This window comes from Hyperolius riggenbachi, chromosome 3, assembly GCF_040937935.1.
Source record: "Hyperolius riggenbachi isolate aHypRig1 chromosome 3, aHypRig1.pri, whole genome shotgun sequence".
Lineage (NCBI taxonomy): Eukaryota > Metazoa > Chordata > Amphibia > Anura > Hyperoliidae > Hyperolius > Hyperolius riggenbachi.
In genome coordinates this window covers 65,132,032-65,150,205 of record NC_090648.1, presented here as the reverse complement: position 1 = coordinate 65,150,205, position 18,174 = coordinate 65,132,032, and the positions used below count along the sequence as shown (strand labels likewise).

General features: G+C 44.8%; 1 protein-coding gene across 2 annotated transcripts in view; it reads left to right on the top strand.

The window, feature by feature from the left end:
• Window positions 1-5,608: 5,608 nt before the first annotated feature.
• The window catches only part of RGL3 (ral guanine nucleotide dissociation stimulator like 3), a 115,962-nt gene continuing 103,396 nt past the window's right edge, over window positions 5,609-18,174 (top strand). The window contains exons 1-2 of one of the 2 annotated variants that reach the window (XM_068274249.1): window positions 5,609-7,365; window positions 15,556-15,684. In XM_068274249.1, coding sequence (XP_068130350.1) covers window positions 15,565-15,684 — 120 coding nt within the window. In that variant the 5' untranslated portion in view covers window positions 5,609-7,365; window positions 15,556-15,564. Of the gene's footprint in view, window positions 7,540-15,555; window positions 15,685-18,174 lie in introns of both variants that reach the window. The other variant, XM_068274250.1, reaches the window with a different exon arrangement.

The following is an 18,174-nucleotide window of genomic DNA, read 5'->3' as shown; positions in this document are numbered from 1 at the left end:
TAGCACCGGAAAACTCTTTTTTACTCCGGCGCTAACACTTAGCGCCGCTTAGTGAATCAAGCCCAAAGGCTGCATAGGCAGTCTTTATGTGATGTGGGAATCCGTTACTTAGTCCGCATGTTTGTCCTGTAACTTTGAGGAAACTTTTACCAAGGAGAATTAAAAGACAGATTGTTCATCAAAAAGCCCCGTGTTTGCTTTGGAAATTGTTTAGTACTGCTGTTGGGGTGGAACAATACTACATGCTTTTTATCAGTATTTGTATTAGCTCTGGTAATCCGGCGACTTTGGCTAAAGTCGTGCGTGCACGCCACCATCGCACCAGTCGCTGTAAGTGTCCTGCACATGCGCAGTTCTCTGAAGACTGAACCGTGCATGACACGGTGACCAGCGTGATGACGCACTGTGGGAGCGCATGACGCGTCTTCAGCCGTAGTCGCCAGATTACCGGAGCTGCCAGCGGGACCAAGGAAGAGCCGGAGAGGATGCCGGGGGACTTTGCGAGCTACGGAGAGCTGGAGGAAGCACCGGGTAAGTCCAGAATTCTTTTACTACTCAGGGTTCCTTAAAGGTGTGCGGAAGTTCCTGATCGGCCCCTGAGCCGCCGTAAAGTCAACAGCACGTTACCTTTGGATTTACGCGTCGACAGCGGAAGTCACGTACCGTCAGTCAATGAACGAAGCAGGGATTTTAAATATGTGGGCAAAATGCGTACTGTTTAAAAAACGCAGCATGTGAAGATGAATTAAGGAGCATACACACTTTCAATTGTGGCTAATTTTACCACCTCCATGTAGTATGAGGGCTAACAGATTCTGAATACTATGAACAAACTGTGTAAATAATGTAAGAGTGAACAGAGGCGCCAGCAGGATAAACGGTTCTAAAAGGCTTAAAATCCCTCAGGAGGTGGTGGTGGTGGACACGCCTCCCCAAAGCAGACAAGATACCATCAGTTTTATGACAACAGGTGTATTAATATACTCCAAAACAAACAGTGCAATGCGTTTCACGGGTATGTTCCCGCTTCCTCAGGCAATAAACAGATAGGAGTACACAGTATAGTCTGAAGGTCACGAATAGCGCCTCTGTGTAAACCGTGTAGATAATCTCTCATACTACATGGAAGTTGTAAAACTGGCCAATCAAAATTGGATGTGTGTACCAGGCTGTAGTGTGAATGCTAAAATGTGTCGCGTATGGGAAGACTCATGCGCTTGCGGTCCACAAAACACACACTTGCAGAAAGACAGAAAACGTGTTGTCTGTGTACAGAGTCCTCATGTATGGGGCTTGCTCTCTGGCGGAGGGTAATGTACATGTAAAAGAATGTCATTCTTCTGCTGTGACGACATTGGCACTGGTCACATGACTACAGCAGGCAGACCCCTCCGCTGGGCGCTTCCTGTCAGGAACAAACAGCCATGGATTGTCTCAGGATTAGCTGTAACAAAACAGAGCCGATAAGGAGAGCGGGACAGAAATGTTTTCTCTTGTTTTACTACTGAGCTCCACACAAATGTAAACACCATTCAAGCCAGTAATGTATTTATATTTTCAGTGAAAAACAATGAACATCTTCTAAACCTCTTTCCCGGAATCCCTGCAGGCCTGCACAGCAGCTCTCAGAGTGAGAGAGGGAAGAGACACTCAGGGCTAAATTTATGAAAGCATTACCGACAGTTTTTTTCTTCTTAAAGCGGATCTGAGATGAAAAACTAACTATAACAAGTAACTTGTCTATATATCTTTACACAGCATATCTAGCTGCAAACAGCTTCAACAGAATATGATTATGAATTCCTGTGATACAATGAGGGCAGCCATGTTCTGTTTGTCACATTGTCACAGGCTGAGGGCTGGAGATGCTATCAGCTTGCCTGTGTGTAAATTCAGTCCCCTCTCCTCCTCCCTCCTCCCCTCTGCCTCTGAAATCAATGGCTAGTAACCTCCTCCTCCTCCTGCCCAGACTGAACTCCCATAAGCCCTTGCTACTGCCAAGGCACAAAATTTGCTGTGGGCAAAGCTTCTTTAGTTTATAGGGAATTAGAGTGCGAAAACAAAAACACAAAAAGTATTTGGCTTGAGGAATGCCCTATAAACTATATGAAAGGAACACAATTATGCAATGAGTAAAAGTTTATCTCGGATCCACTTTAAACTGTTCTAACCAACAGAGGAACTGTTCTGCATGATAAAAAAGAAACTTCTCAAATACTACATAATAGGTGAGCTCCAGACAGGAGGAGAGAACACAGTGAGGGGTCTTTCGTCCTGCGGATCGCAGAACGCTAGCGATAATCGTTAGTGTTTTGCGGCTGCGATTTTTGTTGGTTAACATGTATTTTGTTTTACTGTACATTGTCATGATTTTTGAGCGATCACGATTAGCGCTTTTTAAACGTTGCAGTTGCGACCGCTCAAAAATCGTAACAAAATGCTGCATGCACTGTGATTACTTTTACCACGAATCGCTGGCGATCACGGCAGCGAGATCACTGCCACATACCTTCCATTACACTAGCGTTTTTAAAAGCGCAAGCGATTGCCTGCGATCTGCGGTAAACGCATGCGAATTGCCCCAGTGTGAATGGACCCTGAGTATTTCTTGCTCTTAAAACCACCCCAACACCTCAGCCTGGCATCCCCTCGGGCATGCCGGTTAGTTGAGACTTCCAGTTGCCTGAGTTCCGGGTCACGGGAACTTTGCTATATCAACCTGCTGAGCGTTACGCCGCTCAGGAGGTTTTGCAGCTTTAGAGTCACCAGGATCAAGGCTAGCTAGTATTGGTGGCCGGCACCTCACGATTGCCCCCGATCCCCCCATCCAGCCGCTTATACATTACCCAGCCTGGCTCCAGTGATCGGCGCAGCCTTCCTGCACTGCTCCGGTCTTCTCTTGTTTCAATTGTTTTTTATTGAAAAGTTTTGTAGGTGTTACAGTTCAATTATCAACAAGAACAAATTTCAACATTGGAAAACAGAAACAGCATAAAAAGTTTACAATCGACTCATCTTTAACCTGAGCAAGTAAAAGCCAGCTTAACACTAGTAATCTCAACATACTGATCTGTGGGTAGAACAGCTATTACAGTTAATAGTCAGATAAGGAGTTCCTAAACACTGTCGTACAGGGTAGTCCATCTACCAACTCTAACCCATAAGGGGTCGGGAGAGGACTAATCTATCATACCTGACCAGTACCTATAGCTATGAAACCTATGCTCCAGCGAGATAGGTTTTGCTAATTACCTAGCATAAGCTAGGGTCAGCTCATTAGGTTCTAGTTGCAACAGGAAGTGCCAACGTGTGAAATAGAAAGAGGAGTATGTTCACATGTAATCAAATTCACAGACTTATTCAAGTAAACATCTAGTGTCTTAACACCAACAATGCTATCATAGTAAAGACAGGTCAAAAGATAAGCAGTGGTTATATAGAGATTAGAAGAAATTATAGAAGGTAAGAGTTAGAGAGAAGAGGGAAGGGACAGTAGAAGAGGGTTCCAGGGACGAGGGCCGCCATCCTTGCTTATGCGAGAGACCAAGATCCGATCATTGATTGTGCACCATAGCTATTTGTTCAGGAGTTAATAAGTAAGCTATCAGTGGATCCCAAATTTTATGGAATTTTTTCATGCTATCATTCATACGGGCTCTCAATTTCTCAAAGAACAGGATATTTCCGAGTCTATTTTTGACCGCCTCAAACGAGAGTGCTCCGGTCTTCTCTATGGGGAGGATCGTACATGCCGTCATGCGCAGACCCAATCCTCCCCACAGAGAGACCGGAGCTGTGCGGGGAGGCCAGGCTGGGTAATGTATAAGCGGCTGGATCGGGGAGGGGGGGGGGGATCAAAGGCAATCGGGGGTTGCCGCCCACCTATACTAGCTAGCCTAGTGCTAGTTAAGCCTTTTACAGCCATTCAATCTGTTGGATTAATCCTGGGGGACTCCTGAGGCCAGCGAGTGGCAGGGTCGGGACAAGACAGAGGCGAGAGAGGCTCCAGCCTCAGGGCGCAGTGTAGGAGGGAGCGCACAACTCACTCAGCTATCATTCCCTATTGTGTTTGCAGCAGAGAGAAATAAGAAAAGGGGATGCGTGGCAGTGACTACAAGCCAGATAACTAGAGATTAAGGTGCTAGGGAGGTTGGGGGCCCTGGGGCGCCTCTTAGTCTAATAGCAATCAGTGTGTGACGGCTGGGTTGGGAGGGATGGAGGGGCGCACTTTGGTGTTTCAGCCTTGGGTGCTGGAGGACCTTGTCCCGGCTCTGGGGAGCGGTATATCTGACACAGTGTTGGGCATACCGCTAAGGAGGTAAAAGAACACACGTAACTAAAAACATAAACATGTCAAGTAACTTGTAAACTTGTAATCTCTGGATTGCACTTGGTGTCATGTCATCTGAACCATCAACTTGTCCTAATACATGCAGCCCCACTGCTGCCTATAGCTGCTAGGTGGCGCTGCTGAGTAGAAAGTAGACTTCATCTCAGCTGAAGCAGCTGTCTCCTCCCACACAGTACACCTAGCAGCCTGGACAAAGTAGTGGTAGCTAAGTAAACAAATATGTCTCCTCCATCCCATTTCTATAGCTTCATTTGAGGAGAGAGCCATCCTTTAAAGGGAACATGTATTTTCCCTTCCCACCTAAACAAAGCTATATACCTACCTCAGTAGGGGGAAGAGGTTCCCGGCCGGCAGCAGAGAGGTCAGGGACATTAGGGAAATCTCTTGTGCATATAGGATAAGCTGTGTGTCCTGGGAAAAGGTGAAGTGCTGCTGATGCTTATCACGACAGATCAGGAGGACTGGCTCCAACAAAGACACAAATTGCCTGACACATATATAGGACTGTAGAACTCTCATTATTTCAAGCATGCTAGGAATTCCTGCTAGGACTTATTCTCAGGGGATGTCTTACTTTAGGGGAAACATGGTATTTCCTGATTCATGGAAGCAGACATATTGTTTACAGCCTGTGCTTTCAAATGGGCTTTTCTGCTTATCTGCCATAGGCAGTCACGTGATACAGGAGGGTAGCATATTACAACTAGTGATTACACACAAATGAGGTGGAATTACACAGGCTAAACTTTTTAAATACTGTACATTCAGGGTGCATTTCTGTTATGTTTTCCTACTGTCCTGTGCGATGGATCAGGTCAACTTTAAAGAGATTCTCTGATTCCCCATTGATAGCAGACTGCACACTGCACTCCAGCCTGGATGTGGTTTGACTCCTTCTCTGACATGATCTGATATGTTTAGTGCTCAATTCCTATCACTTACCATCATGAGCACAGATCACACCTGATGCACAGGCAACAACAGATCAATAATGTATGAATAAACGGGCTTAGGTCACCTACTTTTAATAATAATAATTTTCGTGTGTGTAAGCAGAACTGCTGGAAAAACATGTGGTAAGTTTGATCAGGTGATAGATTTGTCTGGCTCTGATTTGCTGTAACCACTTCCTGATTTTATTTAGCATAAACAGGAAACAGAAGTGGCACATGATAATGAGCAGCAAATCAGAACTTTAGGAATCTCCTCCCAGCTCAATCTGACTGGCCCCCTCCATACAGGAAGGAAGCTGTCACCAGCAGACTTGTGAGGCCTGTAGGGGAGGCAGGGAGAGCAGGCAGGCAGGCAGGCTGGCCGGCCCATTGTAGTATTAGTGTACAGTGGTTTACGTATACAGACTGGCGCCAATAGGAAAGTATATAGAGATTTCAGATCTATTTAGTGGAATTTAGCTATAGACTTCAACATACAGCTTGATCTGATAATACTGACTGATCAAATTTTCTATGTCAGCGTTGAGAAATTAGAATGTTGCATTGCTTATTTGGGAAGAATAGATTGCCTTTTGGGGCTCCTGAACTCTTTATGCATCTTTGGATCTTGGAACATTTTCTGTCTATTTTAACTTTTGTATAATGTTATTGGTCTGTTTGCATCCTGTTTGACCTATGTTATGCATTCCTACCACCTTGAATGTGCTATTTTTGTACTTTCCCTACATTGAGAAACTGTTCATTAATTTAAAAAAAAATATTGACATAGTAGAATGCACCCTTAAAGAGGCACTGTAATGACATAGTAGAATGCAGTAAATTATTCAATATACCCACTTTTATGGTAATTTTCCCTGTTTCAGCATCAGAAACACTTCCTATGGCTATATATTGCTTTATATTGGTATGTAGCCCCGCTCTTCCAGTCATGCTTAGCCTAGGCTGAATAGCTATGCAGAATGCTCCTCCCAGAGCATTCTGTGAGACCAGGTATATTTTGTACTGCTTCGGAATTTTTTAGAAACAAACATTCCGCAGAGATCACCTGACAGGACTAAAGATGTTGCCACCAGAGATACATTTCAGAATGCAAATCAGGGTAAGGAAAGATTTTGCAATGGGCAAACACTGACTAAATTATAAAGTAACTCGCTGATGGCCCGGTATGTATTTGGCTGGTTGTTTGTGAGCTTTGCGGTCTTTGGCATCAATAATTTGCATTGAAATGAAACAAATCTGATTGGCTGCTTGTGGCTCCACCCCTTTTTCTGAATTTGAACCCCAGTCACCCAGTGATCAACTGTACCAAGTTTGAAGCTTGTGTCCTTAACATTGCAAGAATGGCAGCAACTGAATATTTCCCTTGAAAATTAATAGGTGAATTTTGATTGGCTTTTGTAGGCTCCACCCACTTTTCTGAATATGAATCCCAGTCACCCAGTGACCAACTGTGCAAAGTTTGAGAACCCTGCCATTAACAGTGTAAGAATGGCTGCTGTTTACATTTTCCCAGTGAAATTAGTATTTGTCTCCGTCCACTTTTTGGTTATGGGGTAAAAAGTATTCTATATGTCATTCCAGGTAATGTGCTATGTGTGTGCCAAATTTTATTCAAATCTGTTCAGCCATTGTTGTGTGATTGCGTAACAAACATCCACATTTTTCCATTTATAATATTAGTGAGATATTGAAATAATAAGCATTTCTATTCATTATATTTGCTACAGTTCCTCTTTAATCAGTTTGCAGTCAGATGTCAGCAGGAATCCGAGCAAAGGTTGATTTTCTGCCGTTTGCAGCGGTGCTGCTTGTTGGAAGCTTGATTTGCTGTGCACAATCTCAGCTAGGAAGAGCAGCAAAAGACTGGCATTGTTTTTGTGGTCTGGGAAAGCGAGAGAGGGGTCAGAGGAAGTGACTGTCCACCCCACTACACCACCCTCTCCTGAGTCTGCAATAATCAGACAGGGGGGGCAGGATGTACAGGGAGCGCTCCCAGTGCAGCCGGGATAGAGGGAGGAAGGGAGAGAGAGGAGGGAGACCAGGGAAATCAAGGGATCAAAGGTAAGAGCACAACATCTTCATTTCCCTTCCAAACACCGGCTCACACAGCTGCAGCTCTGCGGGGCGCTCGACCGGGGGGACGCGCTGCGGACGTGAGTCCCCAAATGGATTGCTAGCGACTTCCTTCTGATCCCAGCTATTCTGGCGGGTGTTGTTCGGAAGTGAGGAACTGAGGTGAGCAAAAATTATACAGTATGTGTAGATAGTGGGAGCTCATAAACACAGGATTGCAGTGGCTGCAAATTAAGCCACAGTGACACAGAAGGTGACTTATTACTAGAAATCAATCCACAGAATTGCCTGGGCCGGTTATAGGGCTTTCTGGGGTTAACTTACTAAAGGTGGAGAGCATAGATGATCCAGTAAATGGGAAGCGCAACTCCTGAGAAGTTGCAAAAGTCCTCCAGCCTACGGTATTCTGTCAGGACATAAATAGGACAGAACAAAATGACCCGTAAAGACAGCACTACTCTATATTCAAAGGGTTAATTACATATCTGTATTGCATTCCATATGAAAACTTACAATTAAGAACAATCCTATGTAATAAAATCTCAGTGTCCCTGCGTCATCCTGTCCCTGTGTCCACGTGTTTGCGCTACTGCGCATGTGCAGCACGGACAGCCATTGGGACAGGAAGATGGGGCCAGGGAGCTGCGTGGACGAGTGCATGCTGGACCGGTCTGCGCACGGCGTGGTGGTTGCGCACGCATGCGCATTGACTTGCAGCGAAGGCGGTGGTGTGACAGCGACCTAGAGCCCGTTTTTAAACAGTATTGCAGGAATTGAACAGAGGCGCCAACAGGATAAAATATGCTAAAAACTTTAAAATTGCAGAGGAGGCAGTGGTGGACTTACCAAAGCAGACATGAAATTGTCAATTTTCAAAGGTTTAGATTTATTGATATACTCCAAAAAACAGTTGCAACATGTTTTGCAGGTGTGGCCCTGCTTCATCAGGTAATAGGGGATGGAGCATACAGCAATAAGTGTCTATGTCTCAGCCTAGCACCTTAGGTCTACTAGTTAAAAATAAATTCTTAAGGTAGCCAGTAATGGTCCAATTTCTAGCGAAAAATTGTTCGAGCGATCAGCTAATTCTAATAGGATGTGATCGGATTGGTTGTAAATAATCTCCATTGATGGGTACAATTGATTATGAACGATTATAAAAAACAGTCATCCGATTGGATTTTCGTGGAACCAAATTTGGATTTTCTTGTTGGTTGTAATAGATAGGAAGCAAAGATTGGTTCGTTGATGGTGTAGTGAACGATGTATTACGATATTTCACTACCAATCAGAATTATCTGATCACTTGAACAATTTTTTGCTAGAAATTGGATCATTAGTGGCCACCTTTAGTCACTGACCCATGTCAGTGACTAAATGTCAGTCTATCAAAGAAATACCGGCAAATAAACCTGGTACTGTATATCAAAGTGTATAACACCCGTACACAATCTGATTAGACTCCGTGCCAGTGTGTGAACCCGGGTACAGATAGGTGCAGAAAGCGGAGTGCAGAAAGTGCTAGTGTGCAAAGTATTACAAATCAAATAAGCAATCATAAAAATATTAGTGTTATCAAACATACATATTATAAAGCACAAAGTGCAAAATGTAGCAGACAGCAATAGAAAGTGCTAATGAAAAAATGCTATTGCTATTGGTTATGAGGCTGGCAGGTAGCGTAGGTGTGCAATATACTTTACCCAGGTCAGAGAATATAAACCAGGAGTGGATCATGGCAAGGAGGGTTTCAGCAGGTAGATCAGGGTGAACAAGTCCAACTGTCACCGCGCTTTGTCAAGACCGAGACCCTGTTCTCAGCATGCGCAGTAATCCCAGACTCCCGAAGTTACCGGGAGCCATAGCGGAGGATCCAGGAGGCGCAGGACGGTGGCGAGGGACCAATCAGGGTGAAGGGGGGGGGGGGTGGAGGAGGCCGCAGGTAAGTATGAATTTTTACTGTTAATTAATCTCAGGTTTACTTTAAGATATAGTAATACAAACACTACAGGCAACCACTGTGTAGACAGGTGGGGAGTGCAAACCTGACCCCACTCGGGTTAAAAAGTTGATTTCTGTAGTTGCTTGAAGCAAGGGGTAACTCACCTCCACCAAGGATAGACAAAAGACTAAGCAGAAAATGTATAAATACAGAGGTGCCAAAAAGGATAAAATATATTAAAAACTGGACTTACCTCCAAAGAGAAGACAAGAATGGTCTAAGTTGCGAAAATCTCAGAATTCAAAAGATAAACACACCCTTGTCTCTCATCTGGAAAGCTACCAAAATGCGATCACCAAGAAAAAATCCTCCTACCTATCACAGGAGATCGCAAAGGCCGCCAACAGACCAGCCCAACTATTCCGCACAGTTGATAGACTATGTAACCCATCCTGTCTAAAACCTACTATAACTCCCTCAAAGGAGCTATGTGAGAAATTTGCTTGCTACTTTGCTGACAAATTATCCTCTATTCGGTCTCTCATTCAGTCCACAGCAACTAAGACTTATTCAACTCCTGGAAATAGTTGCAAAAACAACCTAACACCCTGGACTGACTTCAAAAGTATTAGTGAGGAAGAGATCTCAGACATCCTCCGTCACCTCCGCCAGAAAACCTGCGACCTGGACCCTGGACCAACTAAACATATGCTGAAATGCCCTGACCTGCTTGGTCCAGCATTTCACAAAATAGAAATTTGCTCTCTGCAAGCAGGGAGGTTTCCTACCTCTCTAAAAGAAGGAATCATCAAGCCCCTTCTTAACCGGTTCAGCGCCGCAGTGCCGAAAATCTCATGCATCCGAGCAACGTTCACCTCCCATTCATTCGCCTATAACTTTATTGCTACTTATCACAATGAATTGATCTATATCTTGTTTTTTCCGCCACCAATTAAGCTTTCTTTGGGGGTACATTTTGCTAAGAGCCACTTTACTGTAAATGCATTTTAACAGGAAGAATAAGAAAAAAACGGAAACAATTCATTATTTCTCAGTTTTTGACCATTATAGTTTGAAATTAATATACGCTACCGTAATTAAAACGCATGTATTTTATTTGCCCATATGTCCCGGTTCTTACACCATTTAAACGATGTCCCTATCACAATTTATGGTGCCGATATTTCATTTAGAAATAAAGGTGCATTTTTTCAATTTGCGTCCATCCCTATTTATAAGCTTATAATTTTAAATAATATAATAACATATTCTCTTGACATGCGTAATTAAAAAGTTCAGACCCTTGGGTAACTATTTATGTTGTTTTTGTTTTTTTTAATTGTATTTTTTTTTTTTAATAAAAAAAAGTGTATGTGGGTAATTTTTGGTGTGGGAGGGAAACTGCTAATTTTAAATGTAAAATTATATTTTTTTTTAATCAAAAATGTATGTGGGTGCAGTTTACTATTTGGCCACAAGATGGCCACAGTGAAAAAAGTCGTGGATGCGAACGATCACGCATCCAGGAACTAAAATGCTGGGGAAAAGTTTCCTGGGGGCAGAAATACCCCGCTCTCTGGAGAGAAAGCGTCGGTATTTCTGCGGGGAAGTTAGATCGGTGAATGGGAATTATATTCCCATTCACTGATCGGGGGGCTAGCGGCGGGTGCGCGCGCGGGCGCGAGCCCGATCGCGCGCACCACGCAGGGAAAGTAGCAGTGCCTATCTGGACGAGGAAACTCGTCCAGATAGGCCGAACTGGTTAAAAAACCTTTCATGGATCCAGATGCAATGAGCAGCTACAGACCTGTCTCCAACCTCCCCTTCTTAGGTAAAGTTATTGAAAAGGCTGTCTATCTGCAACTTGAAACCAGGCTGTCAGTAAACAACATCCTGGACCCTCTACAATCTGGCTTTAAGAAACACTACAGCTGTGAAACAGCCTTCATCCAAGACTGCAAGGATCTGCTCATGGCAAGGGACAGAGGGGAATGCTCCATCCTAATCCTGTTGGATCTCTCAGCGGCTTTTGATACAGTTGACCATGAAATCCTGCTTAACAGACTGCAAGAGTACTGTGGCATCAGTGGATCAGTCCTCCAGTGGTTCAGATCATTCCTGACTGACAGAACACAGAGAGTATCCCTAGGACCTATAATGTCCAAACCTGCACCTCTACAATTCGGAGTGCCCTAAGGATCAATCCTATCCCCTCTGCTGTTTGCAATCTAAATGTTGCCACTCGGTACACTTATCCAACGACATAGCCTGACGTACCACTGCTACGCCGATGACACACAGCTATACTGTCCTTCAAACCTGGTGGAACAGAACCTACTCCAAAAATAAACTCTTGCTTAGCTGAGCTACAGGCATGGATGAATGATAACTGGTTGAAACTGAATGCTGACAAAACTGAGGTCCTTTTTGTCCAAAGCCAGCATTTGCCATCAAAACAGCTCTATCCTAAAGCAACACCAATCAGGATTGGGAATTCAGACATAAACAGCTCCAACCCTGTGCGCAGCCTTGGCGTACTAATCGATGGGGAACTGAGTTTCAGAAACCAAATTTCATCTGTAGTTAAAACTTCCTACTTTCAGCTGAAGAACATTGCAAAGATTAAACATCTGATTCCCCCAGAGGATCTTCCAACCCTAGCTCACGCCTTCATCACATCACGGCTGGACTACTGCAATGCCCTTTATGCTGGCCTCTCCAAAAAGGACCTGCGTCGCCTGCAATTAGTGCAGAATGCTGCTGCCAGATTGCTAACAAACCAGCCTCCCCACTGTCACATTACACCGATCCTTCACTCACTGCACTGGCTACTAGTAGAATGGACAATACTCTTCAAGATTGGACTGCTGACATTCAAATCCCTGCACAATCTGGGCCCTGGATACATGAAGGACTTGCTGAAGCTGCACCACACCTCCCACAACCTCAGATCAGCAAGTTCTATAAACTTGGTCACTCCCAGAGTGCACCTCAAAAAATCTGGAGACAGAGCCTTCTGTCATGCTGCCCCTACTCTTTGGAACTCCCTGCCACACCCAGTAAAGACAGCACCATCCCTGGAACTATTCAAATCTAGACTGAAAAGCCACCTGTTTAGCCTGGCATTTCCGGACTTATAAAATTCTTCCTCTGTACCACGATGGTCGGAGCCATGCTTATGCGCTTTGAGTCCTATGGGAGAAAAGCACTTTACAAATGTTATTTGTTGTTGTTGTTGTTGTTTATTGGAAAACACTCCACTTTGCAACATGTTTTGCAGGGTGAACCTGCTTCTTCAGACAATAAGGGAGTCACTGTGCTAGAATCTCTTTCGCTGGGCACCCAAGTGGAGTGCAGCAAGATCTACCTCCATACCATGGACCCCTCCACAACCACCATGGATAAGGTGTCGCCCTGCCTCTCAACCATCTCATCTTGGATGTCAGCCAGGCTCCTGATGTTAAACCTGGATAAAACAGAATTTTTGGCCCCATGCAATTTCATCCCCCATGGACATCTATGTCACTGTCAACGGTTCAATCACCTGCCTCTGGATTTGGCCCTTTCTTTCACCCCCCACATCCTAATCATTACTAGGGCCTGCAATTTCCATTTACGCAACATCTCCAACATCCGCCCATTTCTGACACTGTCAAGCTCCTTGTCCATGCCCTCATCATCTCCCACCTGGACTACTTCAACACCCTCCTGTCAGACCTCCCTCTGAAATGCATCGCTCCCCCCCAATCCATCATGAATTCAGCAGCCAGACCAATCTACTCCTCCCACCGCTCCATCTCCACAACTCCCCTATGCAAATCCCTCCACTGGCTCCTGTTTCGCTTCAGAATCAGCTTCAAGATCCTATGTATGACCTACAAATCTATACACAAGTCCTGCCCCACCTACAACATCTCTACTTGTTTCTTATATAAAGGACTACAAAAAAGATGCTGTAGCACAATCTGGCAGTACAAAACTTATTACAACTTTATTGACACAAATACAAAAATTGGCATATCCATAAAAATCTTTTTTTATCCGTGAAAGCAATTTCCATGAGCAACAATAGAAGACTGTCATGAGAGTGGTACTATGATCTGGCTTGACATGGTAAATAGCTAATTGCTTTCATGGATAAAAAAGATTTTTATGGATATGCCAATTTTTGAATTTTTGTATTTGTGTCAAAGTTGTAACAAGTTTTGTACTGCCAGATTGTGCTACAGTATCTTTTCCACAGTCCATTATAGAAGAAACAAGTATTGAATTTGGGTGTGGTGGATCACCCGCTAAACCGCTAAAGGACTTTTTTTTTTAGTTTTTTGGCCTTTCCTTTTGAAAGGGGCATTTCCGATTAAATAACAACCTCACCTACATCTCTAACCTGGTCAGCAGGTACACATTTGGCTGCCCACTCTGCTTCTCCAACAACCTCCTCCTAACCAAACCATGCAACTCGCACTACCATGCACGACTACAAGACTTCACTAGAGCTGCCCCCATCCTGTGGAACTCTCTCCCACTGCCCATCAGACTTGCCCCCTCCTTCAAATAAGCCTCTAAAACTCACCTCTTCATGAACGCCTACCCTTAGAGATGGGGCGAATCCCAAATTTACTCGAATGAGAATCCAAAAATATTCCTGAATCTTTTGAATTTCAAATCTACCCAGTACCCAGCAGTACCCAGCAGTACCCAGCAAACTCATGGTGAACCAGAACTCCCAAGACTTCTAGGAGTGTGTAAGGGGCTAATGAGACCACAAAGCCCTCTTACTAAGATCATGATATGAACTTCTGTCTCTTTTAGCCCCTTACATACTCCTAGGAGTTCTGGTTCCCATGAGCATGCTGAGTAGTCTGTACCTCTGGGTGTTTCAAGTCCTCCCCCATAGAGCCACATTTATCCATGCCTTTAGATTGTAAGCTTGCAAGGACAGGGCTCTCTCACTCATCTGTGCCTTGGAATTTGTTATTCATTTCATAGTAGTAAAAATGTTTCTGTACTGTGTTAGCCAAACAATATATGTAGGTAGAAAAAAACAAAGTCTTGTAAAAGTAATACCTTTTAATGGCTAACTGATAAAGTTAAATAATGCAAGCTTTCTGGGATCTAGTCCCCTTCTTCAGGCATATTTCCAGATGTAAGCTGTAGTAAAACACTGATGCAGGTAAATAGCAAACATGAAGATGGCAGTTGTGCTGATTGCTGTTTAGCAGTTAGATGTCAGGTGAACAGCAGGATCTGACATGATTAGCTGCATGCTTGCTTATGGTGTTATTCAGACAGTACTGCAGCCAAATAGCTCAGCAGGGCTGCCAGGCAACTGGTATTGTTTAAAAGGAAATAACTATGGCAGCCTCCATATGCCCATCACTTCAGTTGTCCTTTAAAGTAAATGGGACTCTTTTTTTAAAAAAAAGAAACCAGATACTTACCTAAGGAGAGGGAAGGTTCTGGGTCCTAATGAGCCTTCCCTCTCCTCTCCCGGTGCAGCACTGGCTCCCCTATTTAAATGCCCGCCGTGGGGGACTTCAGAAGGCTTTGGGAGCCGAGTCCTCCTGAAGATAGGCGGCTCCATACTGTGTGAGTGCGTAGAGAGGGCGCTTGCACGTGCGCAGAATGGAGCGGCCCTTCTTCCGGAGTACTCGGGCTCCTGAAGACTTTCTGAAGTCACCTTTGCCAGCAGAGCGAGCAGTATTTGACCAAATTAGTCATATACTGCTTCCGGGGACAGCGCTGCACAGGGAGAGGAGCGGGAAGGCTCAATAGGACCCAGAGCCTTTCCTCTCCTTAGGTAAGTATCTTTTTTTTAGCATGCAGCACCCACTGTAGTAACATATAGTAGAATGCAGTAATTATTTACTTTTATGGTAATTATCAAAATTGTTTTGAGTATTTTCTTGCTTGCTGGTGGTTTAACTGGCATATGATGACGAGGTGTGAAAACATCACCTAGGAGAGAACTCAGGAGAAAAAGTGAATTGCTTATGTGGCCAGGAATTATTTGTACTCGTCTCGGAACTCTCAGTAAACAAACAGTTTGCAGAGATCACCTGACAGGACTAAAGGTGTCGCCACCAGTGATAAATGTCAGAATGGAAATCGGGGAGAGGAAAGATTTTACAATGGGCCAATCACAGACTAAATATAGAAAAAAATAAGCAATGATATTTATGATGTTATTTTCACTAGTTATCCCGCAGCTGTTACCCCTCCCATTTGTCTTGCAGCGGGCCGCTATGTTCGGGGATCCGGGGTCACGCAGTAGCCTGTCGCTGGATCTGGACATGAGTTGGGGGATTGTCCTGCAAGCCTATCGCTGCCTGACAACAGATGGAGAGGATGAGAGCCGGCATAAGGTAAGACGTGATTCCCTCTGATCAGGGCCGGCTCTACCATAGAGGCAAAGGGGGCAATTGCCCCAGGGCCCCAGAGCCTGTAGGGGCCCCCCATCCTATACGTGCCTTGCAGAGAATGAGGAAAAGAGGGGTTGGTTGGGAGAAGTTCAGAACACGGTCCTGCCTGAAATATGTAAGACTCCACTGTGTGTAAACTCTGAATTTGTAAGGGAAAGAAGGGGAATAATGAGGACCCAACAATGCATCTGGGGACATATCATGGACACCTAATAATTTTGTGTGGGAGGGAGGGTGGTGGGATGGGTCCTGGGAGTTGGCTTGGGGCTGCCGGGGGTGTTGCTAGGGCCCCCCAAGTTACTTTTTCCCTTGGGCCTCATTGTAGCTAGAACCGGCCCTGCCTCTGATGGATATTCGCACAGCTCTGCCCACTGAAGCATGAGAGGCTACCCACCCCCTACCACACAGCTGAATACTTATTCTACAGCCCCACCTAGTGTGTCCATCTCCCCTCCTCTTAAAGAAAATCTGTATTAAAAAAATGTCCCCTGAGGGGTGATTAACTCAGGAGAGGGAAACCTCTGGATCCTAACAAGGCTTCCCCGTCCTCCGTCGAATTGCGGCGAGGTAAATATTTACCTACCACGAACCTGCGCAGGCGCACTAGCCACTCTTCCTTCGGGTTAAGGCAGAAATAGCCGATAACTATGTATCCGCTCTGCTGCGCGGGCGCGAATCCTTTGCGCCTGCGCAGTAGAGCAGATACGATGGAACTCGAGTATTTCCGCCTAGCCCACACGAAAAGCCACTACTGTGTCTGCGCAGGATCCCGGAGAGGTAAATAAATCTTCTCTTGTCAGGCTTGTCGGAAGGAGGAAGTGCGGCGCTGTGAGGCTTGCAATGCGACCAATAGGATGCGTGCAAGCTGTTTGGAACGCAGGGCGGACGGCAGAATTATGGGTAAATAACCCCTTGTATCCCCGCCACACACCTGCGCCAATTAAGCCTCATTTGAATCACGAGTAATCACTCGAAAGCCCATCCCTGGCGCTGTGTAATATATTGGCGCTTTATAAATACAATAAATATTAATAATGATGACATGTATTAAAAATCTCAGTGCAGTGTGGCAGCAATAGATCGCTCTCTGATCAGATGTCGATCAGTCAGGAGGGGTCTGCTAGTGCATGCCAGGCTGTACGGCTAGACACTTACCCTGGTGGCCTTTGCCTTGATTACATCTTGTTTGTCTCAGGAGCTTATGCAAGAGACTGCTATATTCATTAATTACCGTAGGTTTATTGTAATTATAATGATTAGTGCTGACACATTTTCCACAATCCATTCCATTCAGTCCGCTGAGCTGTTACTGTCACAGTGCGTCAGCCAGGCTCACGGTCTGATGTCTTACCACTGTCTATGGCAAGCGTTGTGGGAAGACACTTAAAGCAGACCTCAACTCAGAACATCCTCTCTCTTCTCAAAGATAAGCAACAGCATAATAACCTTTAAAGAGACACTAAAGCGAAAAATTATGATGTAATGATTTGTATGTATAGTACAGCTAAGAAATAAAACATTAGGAGCAGAGACATACAGTAAGTCTAATATTGTTTCCAGTACAGGAAGAGTTAAGAAACTCCAGTTGTTATCTATGCAAAAGAGCCATTGAGCTCCACCACTTTCAGGCCTTGTTCACATTGCGTTCCGTTCACGTGGCCGTTAGCAGTGGGCGGTTTTGGACACGCCTTTTTTTTCTTTTATTCCCGGTGGTTGGGCGGGCGATTTGTTTTTGTACTTAGCACTTTTGTACTTTTTTCCGAGCAGTTTAGTAATTCACTCCCTGAACTCTTTGAAACGGAAAAGAATAAATGCAATGTATTTATTCTTTAAAACGCGAACGCAGTCGCTGCACAAAGCGATTTTGTGAGCGTTTTGAGTTTTTTCTAAACCTTTCATTGAGGCAGAATCGCCTACGGCCCATTCAGACTGCAAAATGCGGACGGCCACGCATGCGGAACGCAATGCGTACGAACGCACGCCATCCGCGTTTGTGTGCGTTGCGCGGCTGATCCCATCACTGAAAAGTGAATGGGACAGCCGCGCGTTTTTGTAAAATCTGCGTGCAGCATGCGTTCCCGGACCGCACAGGTCGGGAACGCATGCAGTGTGAACATCAGACAGTGCAGTCTATGCACTGTCTGATGTCATGCGTGTCTGCCTCCTGCACGCGTTTCCAAAACGCGGCAGGAAACGCGTGCAGTCTGAACAGGCCCTAAAAATGGCCCATGCAGCGCTTCTCTGAACGTATTGTAAACTAACCGCTCAGATGTGAACTCTGTCATAGAGAATCATTGTACAAACGTTCTTAGGGATTTTTAAAATCCCTTGCGTTTGAAAAAAAAGGGCAAAAACGCCCTTAGTGTAAACGAGCACTCAAAGTCGCAGAGAGCTCTGTCTTCTGAAGCTTGTTATCTCAACTGTCAGTCACTG